Source organism: Ceratotherium simum, chromosome 37 (assembly GCF_057802395.1).
Source record: "Ceratotherium simum simum isolate JZ-2026a chromosome 37, ASM5780239v1, whole genome shotgun sequence".
Lineage (NCBI taxonomy): Eukaryota > Metazoa > Chordata > Mammalia > Perissodactyla > Rhinocerotidae > Ceratotherium > Ceratotherium simum.
In genome coordinates, this window is record NC_141936.1 from 19804696 (window position 1) to 19823397 (window position 18702).

General features: G+C 55.7%; 1 protein-coding gene across 3 annotated transcripts; it reads right to left on the reverse strand.

Moving 5' to 3' along the window:
* Positions 1 to 649: 649 nt before the first annotated feature.
* Positions 650 to 17973, reverse strand: STK11IP (serine/threonine kinase 11 interacting protein). Of its 3 annotated transcripts, none has more exons than XM_087424771.1 (26): positions 17902 to 17973; positions 17647 to 17732; positions 15362 to 15567; positions 15086 to 15160; positions 14711 to 14806; positions 14229 to 14336; positions 14034 to 14105; positions 12835 to 12961; positions 12489 to 12592; positions 12265 to 12360; positions 11971 to 12012; positions 11617 to 11757; positions 11331 to 11415; positions 10412 to 10747; positions 10028 to 10233; positions 9576 to 9692; positions 9295 to 9472; positions 7346 to 7576; positions 7124 to 7227; positions 5980 to 6077; positions 5703 to 5881; positions 5410 to 5491; positions 5122 to 5192; positions 4348 to 4595; positions 3513 to 3658; positions 650 to 3284 (listed from the first exon to the last, which is right to left on the reverse strand). In XM_087424771.1, the coding sequence occupies exons 2-26, from the start codon at positions 17705 to 17707 to the stop codon at positions 3275 to 3277; spliced, it is 3219 nt and encodes a 1072-aa protein (XP_087280897.1). In that variant the 5' UTR covers positions 17708 to 17732; positions 17902 to 17973; the 3' UTR covers positions 650 to 3274. The 3 variants fall into 3 exon arrangements, with proteins under 3 accessions (XP_087280897.1, XP_087280896.1, XP_004427666.1); XM_087424770.1 differs by having other exon boundaries at positions 1598 to 3284; positions 11611 to 11757; XM_004427609.3 differs by having other exon boundaries at positions 1598 to 3658; positions 11611 to 11757.
* Between the last annotated feature and the right edge of the window lie 729 nt (positions 17974 to 18702).

Here is an 18702-nt window from a genome sequence, read left to right on the forward strand (position 1 = left end):
ATCTCCCAACTGGCCAGTTCCAAGATTCACACCATTTCCTCCCCACTCTCCCACTGCCAGACCAGACCAGGGTCCTACTGGGGAGGGGAGAGAAAGAGAAACCATCCGGTCTGGGGCCTCAGCGCCAGCCTTCCAGGTCTGGGTCACATCTATACGCCGAGGGCTCTTTTCTTGAGCTAATTGGCTCTGCATCCTATGATCAAAGGAGGGTGGGAAACACTTGGACGATCAGATGCTGTGAACAATGCACGAACCATAGTGAGGGCTCACTAAGCCCTAGCTGTTGGATGATTACCTTCATCATTACTTAGAGGGGTTCCTCTATAAATGTTCAAGGGAGCTTTAAATACTGGCCCCACCACCCCCTCCCTGCCGTCCTGGCCCAGAGAAGGTAGCTGCTTTCACGGGGCTAGTTTACGAGCCACTGGGGAACCCCTCCTGCCCTGACACAAGCTCTAATGGGCTCTGTGGTACGACCTGGGTCCTATTCTCTGTCAAGTGAAGAAATAAATAAATTCATCCATTCAGTGTATTTATGAATGAATATGTAATGAACGTGTTTCAGGACAGGAACAACGCTGACCCACCCAGGGCTCAGAAAAAGCAGCTAAGAGTGGGCCCTAACTGACCTGCAGCCTCCTCCCCCACCCCCCACCCCGGGGCCCAGCAGTTCTCTGCCCTCCTCGGAATCCAGGGGCCCGGCAGGAGTGAGTGACTGTCTTCCAGAGGCACTGATTGTTTCCCACACGATTCCACGCTCCCGGGCTCCAGGGTTTGCAGAGGGCTGGCTGAGTCAGGGGTGGCACTGGGCATCCGGAGGATTTAAGTCTTCTCCAGCCTACTACAATCCACCCCCCCAGGAGGTCCCACCTTGGACTTCCCCCAAACAAAGCTTTACAGTGAGGTCTGACCAAGTTATCAGAACTCATCCCACCACCAGGAACCCTAAGTCAAAGGCCTTCTAGACGAGGGAAAGGAGAAACCCTCAGACACCGTAAAAGAACGACCCCTTGTCCTCTAGGCCCACACCTTCCAAATCTTTCAGTGTTGACCTTTCCAACGGTAACAGATGGGAATGCCAGAAATAGAGCAGTCCCCTAAATTCAGGTATGCAAAAATATAACTTTTTTCTCTGTAACTCAACTTTACCCTGGTAATAAGCCCCCATTTCTAACCAACAGAAAAGTTAACCTGATAACGTTAAAGTAAACTCAGCCCAACGAGTGATCTAAACTCGATGAATTCAAGTCTAATGTGGTCACATCCCCATCTGGGGGCTGGGCCCATCCCATCCTCCTGCTGTCCTCCCGCAGGGGCCCCGGCACGCTCTCCAGCACCTCTCAGCTGACCTCCGTGCCCCACAGGCTCCTTGGGACCCCCTCCCTTCTCCAGTCAAGAGAAATCTGGGCAGCTGTCACCAGCCCTATCCTGCCAGGTCCTTCCAAACTGCCATTTCCATCTGCCCTGGTGGCATGGGGAACATCTGACAGGCCACTGTCCTCCCTAATTCCAAACAGGGAGCAAGGCCCAAGGCCCCCCTACCCTGAGAGCCCCCCAGTGTCAAGGGGATTGCTCCTACACTGCTTCTAATGCTCTTCTCTAAGACCCCTTCCTCTCCCCACCCCAGGTTCCTTTATCTGTTCATGGTCCCTTTCAGATCTCCTCTCACAGCTTAGCTCTTTCACTTAAAACCTAAAGATCCAGCATCTTTGTTCTCTCCAGTTCAGCAGGGAGGGGTGAAAGTCACCCATGAATTAATACTTCACCTAACAACTCACCACAGCCTGGAGGAAAGAGAACCTCCAAATACAGCGCATCTGGGCCTGCGTGTCCTGGACGAGCCTAGGACTATTCAGGAGCTCCCCAGCCCAGGGCAGGGTGGGCAATGGTCCCCCTGTGAGTGGGGCCTGGCACACAGGCCCATCCATGGCAGGGAAGGGGGAGGCAGTAGAGGCCAGTGGTTTGCTGACAGCCCAGGCTTTGAAGTCGAACAAGCCTGGACTCACCAGGTCTCCTCCACTTACTGACATGATCTTGAGCAAGTCATCTGACTCCTCTGAGCCTCAGTTTCCTCTCCCGCAACAAGATGCCACCCACCTCCCAGGACCCCTGTGAGGAGAGGATACTGTCATTAAGCAGTTAGCTCACTGCCTGGCGTGCCAACGCTCCCTACATGTGATCCACCCATTGGTACCCAAAACCACACACACACACACACACACACTCTCAGCAGGAGCCCAGCTTTTGGGCTCAAGGGCAGCCTGACTTGTCCCCACTCCTTCCTCCAGCCCTCTTCCCAGGGCCTCTACACAAACATGTGGGTGCCTCTATTCCCACTGTGTTCATCCTTGGGGACAGGAAACAGATCCCTACTCAGGCTGGCTCCAGTCGGAGAGGAGTTTATGCGGTTAGGACTCTTTCAGTGGCTCATACTTGGTTCAAAATAGCTTAAGCCAAAAAGAAAAAAGGAGGAATCTCCTTTAGCCCTCATAACCTAAAATTCCAGAGGTGTCTGCCTTCAGTCACAACTGGGCCCAGGACTCTGGGGACACCAGGACTCGGTCCTGCTGGCTCCACTTCTCAGCTCTGTCTTCCTTTCTCTGCATGGTTCCACTTGCAGGAAGGCTCTCCCCTCATGGCCAGCGGCTCCAGGCTCATCCTCTCAACAACACTCATGGGGAAACTCGCCTCTTTCTTGGTTGCCCCAGCAAAAGGCCAGGACTCGGTTTGGTAGGCCAAACTGGGCCCCATGAGCATTCCTGAACCGATCACAGTGGCCACAGAGACAGGTAAAGGAGTGGGGTCAACCCAACCAGGCCCCGGGCCAAGTGAGGTGGTGCTGAGAAAAGGCAGGAGCAGAAACCACCAGATGCCACCCTGCCTCCAGAGCCCAGCTCCACATAGCCTCTCCCCAGTCAGCCTCTTGTATGCAGCTCCCATGCCAACGGCCCAAGATCCTCACTAGCTCCCAAGTGAAACTGGAGAGAGGGGGGCTCTGACTGGCCCAGCTCCATTAGGCAGGGAGTTCCACGCCAGGCCACGTGACAGGTGCTGCCATTGAGGACTGCTGCCCGTGGGGGTCAGGAGTACCACTTGATCCCACCAGCGGGGGCGGAGCAGGGTTGGAGATCAGGTCTCAGGTTCAAACAAGGCCGCTTGGCCTGCCCGTGCGGGAAGAGCGTTGGGCGGGCAGGTTCTGTGAGAAGTGGCAGAAACGCAGGCCTCACGAGTGACACATCTCAGTACGCCCAGGACGTCGGGAGTGGAAACAGCTTTATTGATACCTGAGAACAAGTGCAGGAGAAACGATCCGACTGACCACTCGGCCTGTCCCCCCAGGCCAGATCTTCTAAAGGCCAGACCATTTCTCTGGCCCTTCCCTTGGGCCGTGGGTCATTTGGGGCCTCCCTAGCCAGCACCCAAAGGCTGGAGAAGTCCACCGCCAGAGTCTGGAGAGAGAACATCTGTAGCCATGGCTCCTGAGGCTGAGGCGGGGTCAGTGGAAGCCTCACCGGTCAAGGTCTAGAGCCTCTTGGGTCACAGTCCGGAGTCCGATGGAAAACAGCTCCTCCCAGGGCTCCCGGATCCAGGCCAGCAGGGCTGTCAGCTGCTCTGGACACACAACGCGGAGGGCCCAAAAACTCTCCAGCCGGGACACCTGGAGATCAAGCAGCAGGGGGGTGAGGCGCACAGAGCACAGCCCAGAGCGGGAGGGGAGGTCTCGGGGACGACCCTTCTCGGGGACGACCCTTCGCGGCTCCTTGGCTCATGGCCTCTTCCCTTCCCCAAGCCTGCGCACTCCCCATAAAAGATCCCGACTTGGAACTTTTTAAACAGAACACACTCAACACTTACTGAAGGCCCCCAAAGGGCTTTCACATTTACTATCCTGTTTCTTTAATCCTCCCTGTTTTCCAGAACACAAATTATGGAGTCAATTCCAAGGAATTGCTCGGGGCTCAGTTCCTGGCTCCACCACTTGTGACGTGGGCAAGTTGGTTAACATCCCCTGATCTGTAACAGGACTAATAATAGTACCTCCTCACGCGTGGGTTTTAAAGATCAAACGACTGGCACATGGGCCCACTACAGGCCTCCCAGCTGGCAAAGGCTGGGCTCCAAGTCCGGGGTGTTTCCACTGCCTACACCTGCCTCCGTCTCTACTTGCTGCCGTCTAAACCCCGTGGGCCTCTAGCTTCTTGCACCCTATTTCTCTGTGTTCCCCCACCACGACTGCCCATGGCAAGGTCCACACTGCCCCTAATTCCTAGCCTTCCTAGACCCATTTCCCACACAGCCCACCACCTCTGCCCCACCACACACTTACACGCATGCACACGCACACACCTCATCATAGAAGACCAGCCGCAGCTCCTCCGGGGCCGTGCGGTAGAGCAACACGGAGCTCAGACTGCTGAGAGGCTGCTGCTCCCGGACACGCACGGAAGGGCCTGGCCCCGAGGGTGGGGCCTTCTCAGAGGGCTCTCCAGATGCTGCTGCAAGAGGTGGCTCTGCCTGGAACCCTACAAGGTCCTCATCCAACAAGTACAGGGTGGAGAGAGTCAGCAACAGGGACACAGGGCAGGTAGCAGAGCCTGGAGGGCAAGAGGCAGGGTGAGGCCCAGAGTGGAAGGTCACAGATGAGCCCAGGGCCAGCGTCCCCGTGCTGCTCGGGAGAAGAGGAGCCAACCACACTGAGGGGGCCACAAAGCAGCCTGTGCCTCGGGGCCACGGCCTTCCCTGTTCCAAACTCCAGGCATCTCTAGCCTCCAAAACCTCTAAGGCCCAAGACAAAGGGAACCTGCCACACCACCCACCCACTCAGAAAGAAGGGTCCGCTCTCGCCTTCTCCAACAGGATGAGGCGGAGCCAGCAGACCCAGCCAATCTGCTCCACCTTACAGAAAGCCTGGGCCCGAAAGCAAAGGTCTCTGGGCAACTGAGGCCCCAGGGCACCTCCTGGCCCCACCCAGAGGCCAGGAACACCAAGACTGTCATGTGGGTATGCCCACCAGTGAGACGAAATGCAGATTCTGAGAAGTGAGAATTGCTACAACGGCACGCAGAGGCGCTAGGCGGCCGGGCCAGTGGCCTGGGACAAGATGGGGGACAGAGGCCTCACCTTCAACCAGGAACACCCGAAGGTAGAAGAACCGGCGAGGCTCGGAGGAAGAGTCTCTTTCCAGCAATGGCCTGAGGGGAAGGAGTGGTCAGCTGGCGGGTGGGAAGTACCATGAGGGGGGAGAGCAGGAAGGAAGGACCGGGCCTAGATCAGGAGGCACGGGATGAGGATAGGCGGCAGGCCCAGGTGCTCAGGGCCGGACTATAGCTGGGGCTGGTGGAGAGAGGGCCTGTGGTCCAAGAGCAGCGTCTGGGCACCAACCCCAGCCCCAGGCTCCTATCCACTCACCAGAGCCGGTGCTTCGGGGTTACCTCCTCCTGTGTGGTGATAATGCTGCTCCTCCGGGTTGAGGGCAGAGACTGCAAGACATCTGGAGAGAGCCAGCAAGGACAGGGAACCCTCAAGCCTCCAGCTCTTCTATCCCAACCTCTCCACCTCTCAACACCTTCCCATTCTCCACACTTCTAGATTCAGAAACTTCTTCAAGGGATCAGTCCCATCACCTGTCTGTCTCTACTGTGGGAGCCAGACATGGGGCCCCTCAGCCCCACCCTCCCTGACCGCTCCCAGCCCTCTCTCACCGCTGAGCTCCTCTAGGAAGACCCGGCAATGCTTGGCATCTCGGGGCAGCAGAACACAGCTGCCCGCTCCACCCGCCCACTCCAGCCGCAGGCTCTGTCCTGCTAGGCCCAGCTCTATGCCGCTCAGATCCTGCAGGGGAACAGCCAGGGTTGGCTGTAGCCAGCTAGCTGGAGGCCCGCTGTGGAGAGCGAGGGGCAGAGGGGCAGAAAAGAGTAAGACTGGAGTGACACCACAGGGGGCAGTGACCTTTCCCTGGCCACAGCCCCGCTCACTCACCAGATGTCCCCTGTCACCTTCAACACATAAAGCCTGTGGTCAGACACAACCACGAGACACAGAAACTCCCCAGGGTGGCCTGCCAACAGCAGTGGCACCTAAGGGGAAGAGGACATTGATGAGAAACAGGAAGAGAGGAAAGGGATGGGCCGACAGAGAGCCGAGGTACTTGCGACGGCACCTTCGGCCTGACCCTCCGCACACTCATCCATCCCAGCCTCTCCACCGCCCGCCCTCTATCCCACAGCCCCTGCCTGCACTCAGACCCGCGTCGGGCTCTTAGCAGGCTTCCAGCCTGTCACCTCGCCCCTCCAGTCTGCCCTCCACTCTGACAGACGGTTCTAAAACACAAAACCAATTGCCATTTCCCTGCTTCCAGCCCTTCAGTGGCTCCGGCAGCCCTCGGGATCAAGGGCAAACTCCTTGGCAGACACATGACATTGCTCCTGAACCAGCCCCCGCCTGCCTGTTCAGACTCCTCTCGGGACACCTGCCCCCCACACCCCACATCTGGCTGCCCCTACCAGGGGCAGTGCTCCCCACCAGCCACTCTCTCCAGCCTCCACGCAAGTGCTGCTTCCCAGACCTACAACATCCTTTTCCTCCCTCCTCCGGAACTCCTCCTTCAAGACCTGGCTTAGCCATCACCCCGCCCCAGGAACGGTTCCTGGCCCACTCAGGCTGGATCCAATGCTCTTCTAGGGCCTCAGCCTGAGCCCAGCCTTGCATATTGCATGATGGTTGTCTGTTTCTCACATCAGAATATAAGATACGAGGCAAGATGGGTTCATTTTAGATCCTCAGCACGTAACATACAGCAAGTGCTCAACAGAGAGGGTCCAATGACACTGCGTGTTTATAATAATGACACGAGCTCCCATTTACTGAGTGCCAGGTGCCGTGGTAAGCAGCCTACAGACACGAGCCCTCACTAATGCTGCCACCCTCTGTAAGGCAGGTGTCATCATCCCCGTTGTCAAGGGTGACAACTGAGACTCAAAGATCAAGGAATGTCCACACAGCAAGTAACTGCTGGGGCCGAAACTGGAAGCCAGAGCCGGTGGTTCCAAAGTGACTGCTGTGGTGGAAACAAGTGGGTGCCCTGCTCAGTTAGGGGCCCGGGCAGTGCCAGGCTGGCACAGACCTTGACGCAGCACTGGAACTCCTCCTGGGCATCAGTGAACACCTCCACGTCCAGGAAGAGCCGGAGCCGGTGGTCCACAGAGCGGAGGCCACAGCGCTCAGGGGCTGGGGACAGGCGGTGGGCAGTCAGCCTGCCCTGGCAGCCCACGGCTCCATCCCCAGCTACCCATCAGTGCCCCTTCCCCCCCAAAAGCCATTCCTCTCTCCTTTTGCCTATACTCACGGGGACTAAGGCTCCAACTGTGGCGGTCATGGGAGACCGGTGCCTGAGACAGGGCACTGTCGGCCCTGTCGCTGTGGTCACTGCGGCCAGGAGGGTCATGCCCGGCACTGGGGGATGGCGAAGGAGCTGGCGATGGCTCTCCCTGTCTCCGCTCCATGTTGGGGGTGCCCAGGGACAGAGCCAGGAGAACCACATGATCACTACCACAGTTCGGACACACTGCAGGAGATTCTGGAGGGAGGGATCCAAGTTTCTGTGAACACCCCTCCCACAGTACCACAACCCCCCACCATGCTCATAATGCTCCCCCGCAGCTCGGACTCACCTGGGTCCACATCTCCAGCTTCATACATTACCCACCAGTCCCAACCCACTCGACTCCCGGCTGCCGACCAACCACTCCTCATCCCAGTGAGATAAGCAAACCCAGACCCTCGGCCCACAGCCTCCTCAAAATACACCCTGCCTTCTCATTTCAGGCCTTCTCAGAGAGGGCCAAACTCAGCCAGGCCCTGCTCTGGTCCCCGCCCACAGCCTCGGGCTGATCAGGTACTTCAATGCTCTACCAGCAATGTCTGAAAGCCCCAAATCACAGATTGGGAAGGCAAGGTGCCAGACACGGGTCAGATTCCAGGCTCCATCACTTAAAGGCTGTCATCTAAGCAATGATGACAAGTCACCTGAGCTCTCTGTGCCTAGTTACTCATCTGTAAAATGGGGATGATGACAGTGTCTGTCCTACAGAGCTGTCAGGAGGAGTGAACAGAATCAGGTAAAGAATCCAGGACCCAGATGAGCAACAAGAGAAGACACATCTTCACAAGGCTACAGCGCTCTGGGCACGTGCAAGACCCTTTGACGGTAGTGTCAAATCTCGCCCTATTCCACTTTGCAAACGAGGAAAGCAGAGATCAAAGAACCGACCGTCCTGCCCAAGACTGGAGAGCTGAGAGTGGCGGCAGCAGCTGCCACTGATGGAGGACCTCTGTTTTGAGCCAGGCACTGTGCCTGGTGCCTTTTTGTCACATTTAAATCTCCTAACAGCACCATGGGGCAAGTTCACACTCTTCTCTGTTCAGATGAGGTAACTGAGGCTCAAATACAAGAACGGAGCATAAAGAAATGTTTGTTGATAAGGCCACCACGAAGGGACCCTAGGGACCACATGACCCCATGAAGTACACGCAGGGTCCGGGAGCGGGTGGGGCTGTGTCCATTGCACACACTGAACTGCTGGGCCTCAGGGTCCTGCAGCCGCCTGGGCAGGTTCAGGGTGGGGGATGGAGAGGGTCCATTTTCTGAATAAAATTGAAACCCCTGCTCCAGCTGCTGCCAAGAAGAGGACAGTGGCTAAAAAAAGTCATGGATTTCAACAGAGATGTTATCAAGAATATTCCTTTCTTCCTCTTCAATGTCTTCCAAGACACTGCTTTTCCCCTGGTCTACGATGGAAAAATCTCTCTTCTTAAAGAACAGAATGTGCAGAGATACCACGAGGCCCAGCTCGATATCAAGCAGCTCACGAGGTCAGTCAAGGAAGGACAGTCTGAGCCAACTCCCAGAGCATCTTACTCCACAGCCCAACGTGCTCAGAGGGCAGCATGCAACTCGATACTGCACGGAGGGCTCAGGGGGTTTAGGGGGTTTCTGAGTATCAGCCAAAACAAGGGGGAAAAGACTTCAAGTTATGAAACAATAATGAGTGTGTTGAAACAATTACAGAGATTGTATGTCCTGACTTTTAGAAAAAAAAGAATATAATTTCATTCTTTCTATTTTTTTTTTTGTAAAGGTAGCGGGCAGATGGTTTTATTTTTCCCCCAGGCAGAAAAGCTGGCCCCCACTCTTTTCTTCCCTGGGGTTCCCCCTCCACACTCCCCACCTCAAAGCCATTTTCCCTGAATGGTGGGAGGTGCGTGGGCAGGGGGGCAGGGCAGGCTTGCACTTGCCTGTCTTCCCGAACACAGGCCTCCAGCCTTCCTCACTGTCCAGTCCCAGCCTGGGCTCCTCTGGCTTGAACTCGTGGCCACAACGCAGACACTGGAGTCTGCCCGCCAGCAGGTCCCTTGCTTCCCCAAGCTGACGCTGAGCCGTGGTGGCTGCTGGGGTCAACACAGCAAGCAGTTCCTGAAACAGGCGGGCCAGACGCAGGTGTGAGCAGGTGGACCCGGCCCTCAGCCTTCCCATCTTCCCGCAGCCTCCTGGGCCCCAAGCTAGGGTCCCCCGTCACCTGGATGGCCGCGTGGGCATCAGGCTCCAGCACCACATAGCGACGCCACTGCCGGTCCGGGCAAACGTAGGAGAAACGCAGCACGAGGATGGGGGCTCCGGGGAGTGGGTCTGCACCCTGCGCCCGAAGAGGGGCCCCAGTGGAAGAGAGCGGGGCAGGGGTTAGAGGGATTATGGTTATACTGAGAGTGTGGAGGGAAACAAGAGCTCTGCACTCCGTTAAAATGATTTTGCTGACATCCTCCAGTCCAGAAACTCTACTCCTCAGCCCCACCTCCCAAGGGGCCTCGGCCACATCTTTGCCCTTCCCAGCTCCCCTCCTTGGCGCCAAGTGCCAGGAGAGACTGTGAGGAACACACAGCCCAGACCCTGGCACCCAACAGCCATGCTGTCAGAGCTGGCTCCTGAAAAGGGCCCAGCAACTCTTCCGGAACGGCCACTCCCCCCACTCACCTCAGGCACTGGTTCTCTCCGGGCTGGGGTCTCGGGCTCCACCTCAGCTGCCTCCAGACTCTGGAGCTCGAGCCGTTCCAGGGTTCGAGCCGCTTGGAGCTCCACCTCAATCAGGTGGCCAGAAGTGACCCGGAGAAAGCGTTCCCGGCCCCGAACGCCCTCAGGGCCCTCCAGGGGACACACCAACATGGGGCGACAGAGCTCCACTGAGGAGACACCAAGAGAGGGACCCTGTAAGGAGGGAAGGTCCCCAAGACTCTGCCCTCCCGTGGGGTGGCCCTCCATCCAAAAGGGGTCAGCCACCCCGTGTCTGGGTTTCCCTAACTCTCCCAGACGCACCACCATCACTGGCCCCAGCCTTCCCGATGGCCAATGGGTGCTCACCTTCTACTTCACTCTGCTCCTCCTCCTCCTCCTCCTCCTTTCCTTCCTCTTCTTTTCCCTGTTCTTCCATCTCCTCTTCCTCCTGTGGCTCTGGTTCCACGCTGACTTCCTCTGCCATTTCCTCGGGTGACTCCTTCTCTGGGGGCGGAGGGCCAGGCACAGTCTCTGGGCTCAGGGCATCTGGGCGCAGGGTGCTGAGGGCGGGGGTCTCAGAGGCAGCCACAACGGGGGTCCCAGAGGTCTCCAGGTGATTCCTATACTGCAGCCAATCACAGCCGAACCGTTTCCGGAAGCTGTTCATGAGTTCAAGTTCCCGATGCTGCTGCACAAACCATCCTGGGCAGGTGGGGAGTGCAGAGCTTAGCAAGCCCACACCCCACCGCAAGCCGACGGCGCAGCCTCTTCTGTGAGTGTTCCGCAGGGTGAAGGAAAAGGGTCTGTAATGTGTGTGCAGTGGGGGGGGCGAGGGGGGAGTCAGAAGGAGGCTAAAGGCTCCCCTCAGCAGCATGTCCCAATGTTCTATGGAACACTGTGGTCACGTGCAATTCAGAACTGCACGTCACGGGCTGCTTTGGGAGCGTCACAACCCAACACAGCATATTTAAGGTCCTGAGAGGTCCTGGAAGGAGGACACCTATTTAACTTTGTTTAATCTCGCATTTCCCAAACGCAGCTGGCCATGGAATCCTTTCATTATATGACCTTGCAACATCTCACAAACTTAATGTTCCTTGAAAACACTTGGGAAAACGCGGCCCAAAGGAGCAGTCTCTTCTCCTTTCCCTAAACTAAAGAGAGGAACGAGGGAAGAGTAAGAGGCCCTCCGCCATGCTCCACTCCACCAGAAGTCAAATGCCTCCTAACTAGAAGGTTGGAGAGCGCCGGATGGGGCGTGGGGACAGGGGTAGGGCTGACTCACCAGCCGGGGAGGGGTCCAGAGTCCGGGGCTCTGGGTCCGTATCACTGGGTTCCGAGATACTGGCCCGCCTCACACGGACTCGGCTCTGAGGTTGGGTAGAAGGATGAAGTTCTATGAAAGCCAGGGCCTCCCACCCTGCCATCCATGGCCACCACCCAACCTACCACAAACACCCCACCTCCAAGCAAGGTAAGGCTTTACTCCTCCCAGCCCACCGACAACCCAGAGCCCCGTAAAGGAACCCGACCCCAGGCACAAGGCAGTCTACGACTTCGTTTACCTTCACCTTACGAAGTGGGGGCTGGACCGCAACACTCCCTGAGGAGAGGCTGTCACTCAAATCGGGGCCACCTGAGGTTTCGGTGGTACTCCCCACTGGCCAGGGCGGGGGTGGAACCGTGGAGCCAAGCCCTGAGGATGTGGAGGTCTGTGACATGTGTGACGAGAGAAAGGAGAAAGAGGTCGGAACCAGGGGAGCACCTCTGCCCTGCACAAGCTAGCCGGGAGACGGGACCTCCTTTCAGGCTGAGCAGGAAGACCCTTACCCCAGAAACCCATTTCCCTCAGCTCGCGCCCTCCCTTCACGTCCTCCCAAATCAGTCCTCACTCTCCCACTCCCATCACTCCCCACAACGCTTACCTGAAAATCAGTCAGTACCAAGACCTTTCCATCGAGAAGGAACTGAGCAGAGATAAAAGGGGAGGGCAGTGTTGGTGGTGGAGCGCACGCCCCGGGGGAGCTCCAAGCCAGGGTGGGAGCCCTCCTCGTCCTGTAAGGACCACCAGGCTCAGCAGGCTGTAACAGCATCATAAGCAGGGGGGTCCAGGCCTCGGCCCCTCGCCTAGGGATGGGGTGGGGAGAGGCCAGAGGGGGTGGGGGCGGGGTAGGACCGGGCAGGAAGGGGAAAGCAGGGGGACACGGAAGATCACTCACGCCAGGAGCAGCATCCTTGGCCCGGGGAGACAAGTACTGGGCGGTGGCCGCTCGGTGCGCAGGGTGGAACCACAAAGGGTTCCCCTCCAGGTAGAGCTGAGGGCAGGAAGAGGAGCCTGAGGTGGGCCTTGGGCCTCCATGGATGAGGACGGGCACTGACCAAATGAGCTTGGGAGGGAGAGCACAAACCTGGCTCCCAGGTCCTTGAAGCACCCAAGTCTCACCTTGCGGAGCTCAGCCAGCAGCCACAGCGGCGACAGCTCCCGGTGTCCTTCCAGCAGGTTGTACGCCACATCCAGGTGCCGCAGGTTCCTCAGCTGCTCCAGGCCTGGGGCGGAGGCGAGAAGGGAGGACGGACGTGTGGGTGATGGTGGGGTGTGTGGTGTGTGCTGGGGGAGGGCACCGTAGAACAAGCCTGGGCCCCCCGAGGCCTGCCCATGAGCCCGCATGAGGCTCTGGAGGCACATGGTTCCCGGGCCACCCTGCCACTCTGAGTCTCACACTGCCCCCATTCCCCTCCACGTCTGGCCCACCCTCTCCGACTCCCTGGTCCCCATCTCCCCCACTCACCGTGCAGGCTCCGGAGCTCATTGCCTCGCAGTATCAGGGTCGCCAGAGCAGCCCCCGAGGGTCCCATTCTCGGCACGGAACGCAGGTGGTTATAGGAGATGTTCAGGTGGTGGAGCTCAGACAAGTCCTGGGAGGGGGTGCGGGGGACAAAGATTCTCTCCTTGAGCAAACTCCAGCCAGGCTCTTTTGAGCCCTCTCCTCAACTGGGCGTCAACCTTGGCCTATAAAGACTGCAGAGACTCTAAGCACAAATGATTTCATCCACCCCTCCACCCCCACCCCATTAAAAGACTTGAACAAATACTAGCATGGATCCTAATAGCTCAAAGCCACATCCCTAGGATGACAACTCCAGTCCCTTACGTTCCTGCCTAGAAAAACTCAAGGCTGCCAGAAGAATTTAGTTTGTTCCAGCAATGCCCGAAGATAGGGCCCCCATCTCCCAGCCTCCATGGGAGGGTAGGAGCCTAACTTCGGCAAGCACCAGTTAGCAAACCCAGATGGGTTTCACATAGACCAATGCCCCTTTCCTGCTTTTTGTAAATTTCCACTTCCTTGACTTCAGAGGAGCCTGACTAGAGTTTGGTCAAGGACAGAATCTGGTCAAGCCCTGCCGTTCCCCCTCCCCACTCCCGTACTCTCCCTTTAAAACGCCCAGTTACCTCTGCACAAATGGAACTTGGGCTCAGTTCACAGTGAATAGCTTAGTACTGATTAAAACAGTTTTACTAGTGATTAAATATCACAATAGTTTATGACTACTGCAATAGTTTTTTACTGATTAAAATCTGTTCTTACCACTTTAACTCATGCCCAGCTTTGTTTATCATTGATGGGGAGACATGGGAGAAGGGTTCTTCATCATCATCATCACAAAAGCCACCCTTTTCTGAGCCAGGCACTAGGCTAAGTAACATCAGACACTCCTGACAATCATCTCAAAACTACAAAAGTAGGTGAAGAAACTAAGAGGTTAACTAATTTCTCCCAAGTCACACAGAGATTAGGAGATGAGATTTGAACACTGAGTTGTCTTATGCTAGAGCCTGAGCCCCCAAACAGTACTGCTTCCCAGGATGTGGCTCCACCTGGGGGGGCAAGAGCAAGGTGGGAACAAAACTAGGTTCAGGAGAGAGGGTTCAGAGCAGAATGATCAGAGGCCCCGGGGGCGCTGGGCACGCCAGGCTGCTCATACTCACCATCAGGAAGCCCTCGCAGTCCTGGACTTGATTGTGGCTCAGGTTCAAGAAGCGCAGAGCTGACAAGAGACGCTGGGGAGATGGGAAGAGGAGGCAGAGAATTGGACACCCCCAGGCAGCCAGCTGGCCCTCTTCCCTAAGGCCCTCCTGCCCACCCCTGTCCCTCCCCAACTCCCTTCCCTCTGAGGCCCTCACCAGGGAGCTGTCTAAGGCAGTCAGTGCATTGTAGCTGAAGTCAGCAGAAAGCAGAGCCAGCCACGGCAGGGCGGAGCAGAGGTCACCACCGCAGGCCGAGAGGATCTCCTGCGACAAGGTGTTCGGTTACCTCCACTTTCCCGTCCTCCCCACCCAAGGCCACACTCTATCACCACTCATTCATTCGTTACACACTAAGCTCGGTCTGGAGATGCAGACCTAAAGAGAGCCCAGGGCCCTGGCCCCAAGGAGTTCACTGTAGGGAGAGTGGGGAGGCAGACACCAGAGTATTTACTACAACATGGTAGATGTGACCACAACTACACAGACAGGCAGAGAGTGCTGTGGGAGCACAGCAGAGGCAGCAGGACACTGTCCAGAGGGAGGAGGCAGGGAAGACTGCAGAGGAGAAGGAATGTCAGAGCTTGGTCCTCTCTGTCCCTCAGGACAAGGCGTCTGGGCCCACCCCTCATCCTCCTTACCTCTAATGCCTGGATGCTCCTGCTGCAAATCAGGGTCTCCAGCTGGGAGTAAATGCCACGGAGGCCATGGAGGCAGTGGAGGGGGACACCTCGGAGCTGGGACAAGGCAAGGGAACAGAGGGAGAGAGACAGAACTTCACAGAAGACAGAGGGCTCACCCACTTCCCCTCACTGGGAGGAGAGAAAAGATGACAAAGCCAACTGTGGTTCAGGGAAGTGTTAAACGGAAAGAGAGTGGATGCCACATTACTGCAGAGCAATGGGCACACTTAGGCCTGGTCCCCCCCCACCAAAAGAGGCCATTTCTCTTTCTCCATCCCCAAATGGCTGCCTCAAGCTGGCTTTTGTGCACCAAAATCCCCTAGCGCCCCATACCTCCAGCTGCCGAAGGGACTTGAAGGGAAAAATCTTGATAGGCCCTGGGAGGCCAGGACCAGGGACATGGACCAGCTAAAAGAAAAAACACTCAAGTCACTGAGGCCCGGCACATCTCTCTTTCCTTGGCTTCTCTTCCTTAGCACTGCCACCAGTGGCTCTCACATCTGATCTGGGCCCTGCAGATCTTGTAGTACCCGTGCCCGGCCCCCCCAGCCCCTGCCTCCACTATTCTCTTGGGTTCTCTGTACCACTGCTCCATTCCCACCCCAGAACCTTGAGTGAAAGCGTTTTCTGCAGCACATCGAAGAGGAACTGAAGCTGGAGGATGATGGGAGAGTCGGCGGGGTGGGAGGGCAGGGCCACAAAGCCTGTCTGGCCAGGGCCCCATGGCCCCAGGTGTAGCTCGAATACGTGGTTCAGCTGCTGCAGTGTGGCAGTCAGCAGGCTCAGGGTGCTACAGCCAGACAGGACCACGTCCCCTGCAGGGAGAGACGCAGACAGGAAGGACGACATAACAAAAGGGTCTTTCCCTTTATTCTAAGACTTTGTGACCCCGGATACACCCACTCCAATCCATATTGTACACCTTCCACTGCAGGATCCAACTTGCTATCTCCTCCCTACTCAAAAGTCTTCAACGTCTCCCCTCTATCTTCAAAAAAAAAAATTCCTAATTCTTCAGCCTGATATATGTGATTGCATCATGTAATGACTCCAAACAACTTTTCCAAATTTTCTTTTACCATCTGCTCAAAAGAACCTGGTCTCCTCACAGTGCTGGAAATACAGTCAACTTGGTTCACAGCTCTCTCATTTTCTGATACATCCCCTTCCACTCTGCCCAGCTTAAGACCCTTCTCCTCCAGGCAGGAGGAGATCTTTCTCCTCCTCTCAATACCCAACACTGCTGAACTTTTACACTATAACCACTCATGCTACATAAAAGTTGATTGGGTTTTTTATCTTTATTTCTTTTTCTGATTGCAAAAGTAACATGCACGCTTACAGAAACTTTCAAACGATATTAAAATGCATGGCATAGAAAGAATAACCACTCATTATAGCACTGAGGTATTGTTATTGCTCTCCATGTTATAACTGCTCTCTCCAATAAGGCTGTCATCCTTGAGAGCATCTTTTGGTCACCGCACCTAAAAAAGTACAGCTACAAGGTAGGTATGGAGAAATCTTTTTTTAAAAACAAGGATAGAGTCAAAGGATGTTGCTAAAATAGTAGAGAGGTACCTATACTCTTCACCCAGTTTCCCCCAATGGTTACATTTATGTAAACAGCAAGACCAGGAAACTGACGTTGGTATGTGAATGTACTATAGTTCTATGCCATTTTGTCACATGTGTAGATTCCTGTAATCCCCACCATAATCAAGATACAAAACTATTCCATCACCATAAAGATCTCCCTCCTGCTACCTGTTTGTAGTCATACACACACACACCATCATCCCTAACCCCTGGGGCCAAGTCATATTTTTGCTGAATAAATTAACAAATCCTGCCACTTTGCATGAAAGATTTTCTATGTACTAGAGACACTCGAGATAGATACAGACATGGTACAAGGACTCTTCCCACCCTCAAAGAGCCTCCCAGTCTACCAGAGGAGATCAGACGTGTCCATATTTAATAAAACAAGCCATAAACCAAAAATGTTATAAAGAGAGATTCCACAGATGCCGTCCATGGGAGTGCAGAGTGAAGGAAGGCAGCTAACATTAATTGGGTAACACGTGGCAGAGGACTGTGTTACCTCATTTAAACTTCATCGGAATCTCCTAAAGAGAAGCACTATTGACCAGCTCTCACAGATATGGAAATTGGGGCTCAGAGAAGAATATCGGTTGAGATCATATAACTGGCAGGAAGTTGCTACCTCTGTCTGATCTCAAAGCCAAGGCCTGTTCCACCACAACTAATGTCAACCACATACTGAACAACTACTGTGGCTCCACTGTGCCCAGGCACTGAGGGAGAAATTACAGTAACAACAGTTACCAATTTCGAGCACTTACTATATATGCAAATACTGTACTACATGCTTTATGTGAATTAAAATTAATCCCTACAACAACCTGTAAGGACAACCATTATGGCATTTTGCTAGTGAGGAAAACTAACGCTCAGGAAACTTCAACGGCTTGACCAAGTTTGAAAGAGAGTTGGGATTCTAGTCCAGGTGGGTCTGACTCCAAATCTCGAGCTTTAACTACACTAAGCGCCCTGCCACACAGCAATGATTATGACCAGTCCCTGGTAGTAACGATCACCTTCCCTCTGAGAGTAGCAGAGAATGCACAGAGGAAGCAACACTGGAGTTTGGTCTCGAAGGATGATTCAAGTTTAGACTGTCAAAGACAAAGGCCACTGCAGGCAAAGGTACCAGAGCCAACAAACCCGGAAGCAGTAAAGAAATGAACTGACACCCGACCCCTGGTGACTCTAAACAGCTGTAACTCTGTGACCTTAAGGGGGCGTGTCTCTGCAAGGTAGCGAGCACCCCCACCTCGCCCCAGCCCCAGCGCAACCGGAAGTCCACTCACCGGACTCCCGCAGGAGCCCCGCGAGCTTCCACACCAGGCAGTCCCGCGGGGCGGTCGTCATGGCCACAGGACGCTGGGGGCGGAGCCTGAGGAAAGAGGAAGCGGAAGAGCCTCAGGTGGGTCGTAGAGCCAAAAGCCCAGGACGTCCGCGCAAACCGAGGCCTCGCAGGGAGAAAAAAGCAAGAAAGAGAGCAAGGAAGAGCGTCCTCCTGGGTGCCCTCTGGAGAAGCATAAAGCCTAGTCAACCAGACTGACCCTCCTGTTTGGTCCTCCCACCGCTCCGCAGCTCGGCACCTATCAATGATGGACAGGAAGTCCCACCCCGGAAGGAAGGCCAGCCCGCGGGACGACCGGAAAGCACGCCTCCGCTGCCGGAAACCACGCCCATAGTCGTGCAAACGTGTCGGGTGGGGGCGGGGCCGGCAGGGTTCGAGCGGGGCGGGCCCCCCGCGGTGGGAGCTGCTGGTCTCGGACCCGGTCCCCGAGCTGGGCCCCCATCATCCCCGACCTGCTGTGGGCCCCGCACGGCCCGGGACGCCCTCTCGGCTCGCTGCGGCCCCTCCGGGCCAGTGAGGAAAACCTGACTCGTTGCAGGCTGGTCGGGGGAGCAAAATTTGGAGAAATGGAATTTTCTGTTAGTAAAAGACTCGTCCAAAGCGAGCACTCGTTTTCCAATTAGAGGAGAGCGTGTCTGCCATAGAAGGGAGTTTGTCCATATCTGTTGAAAGAGCTGAGGCTGACGGAGGTGCCCCCTCTGGGGTTCCTTTGATGCTTTTTCCTTAATCTCCCTCCAGATTCGTTTTTCTTTTTGCCTTCAGCGGTATCAGACTCTCACATTGCGATTGGTAACGCTCCACGTGTACCTAGTCCTTTGTTTTTACTGTGTTTCATCTCATTACACCTGCATCTAAAAGTTGTTATTATCCCGGGTTTGAAAATGAGAAAACAGGTTCACAGAGGCTAGGTTACTTGCGAAGGTCGTTCAATTAGTAACCGGTAGGGCAAAGACTGCCAAAGTTTCTTGGTTCCAAGTTCCCATTGTAGCTTTCCCCGGGT

Bases quoted from the DNA above. Each gene is read 5' to 3' on its own strand.
- STK11IP (XM_087424770.1), bottom strand. From the start codon at position 17,707: ATGACGACCGCCCCGCGGGACTGCCTGGTGTGGAAGCTCGCGGGGCTC. The intron at 12,013-12,264 runs GTGAGTGATCTT...ATCTCTGCTCAG, and splicing joins CCAAGGATGCTGCTCCTGGC to TTCCTTCTCGATGGAAAGGT. The intron at 10,234-10,411 runs GTGAGCACCCAT...GTGTCTCCTCAG, and splicing joins GGAGCAGAGTGAAGTAGAAG to TGGAGCTCTGTCGCCCCATG.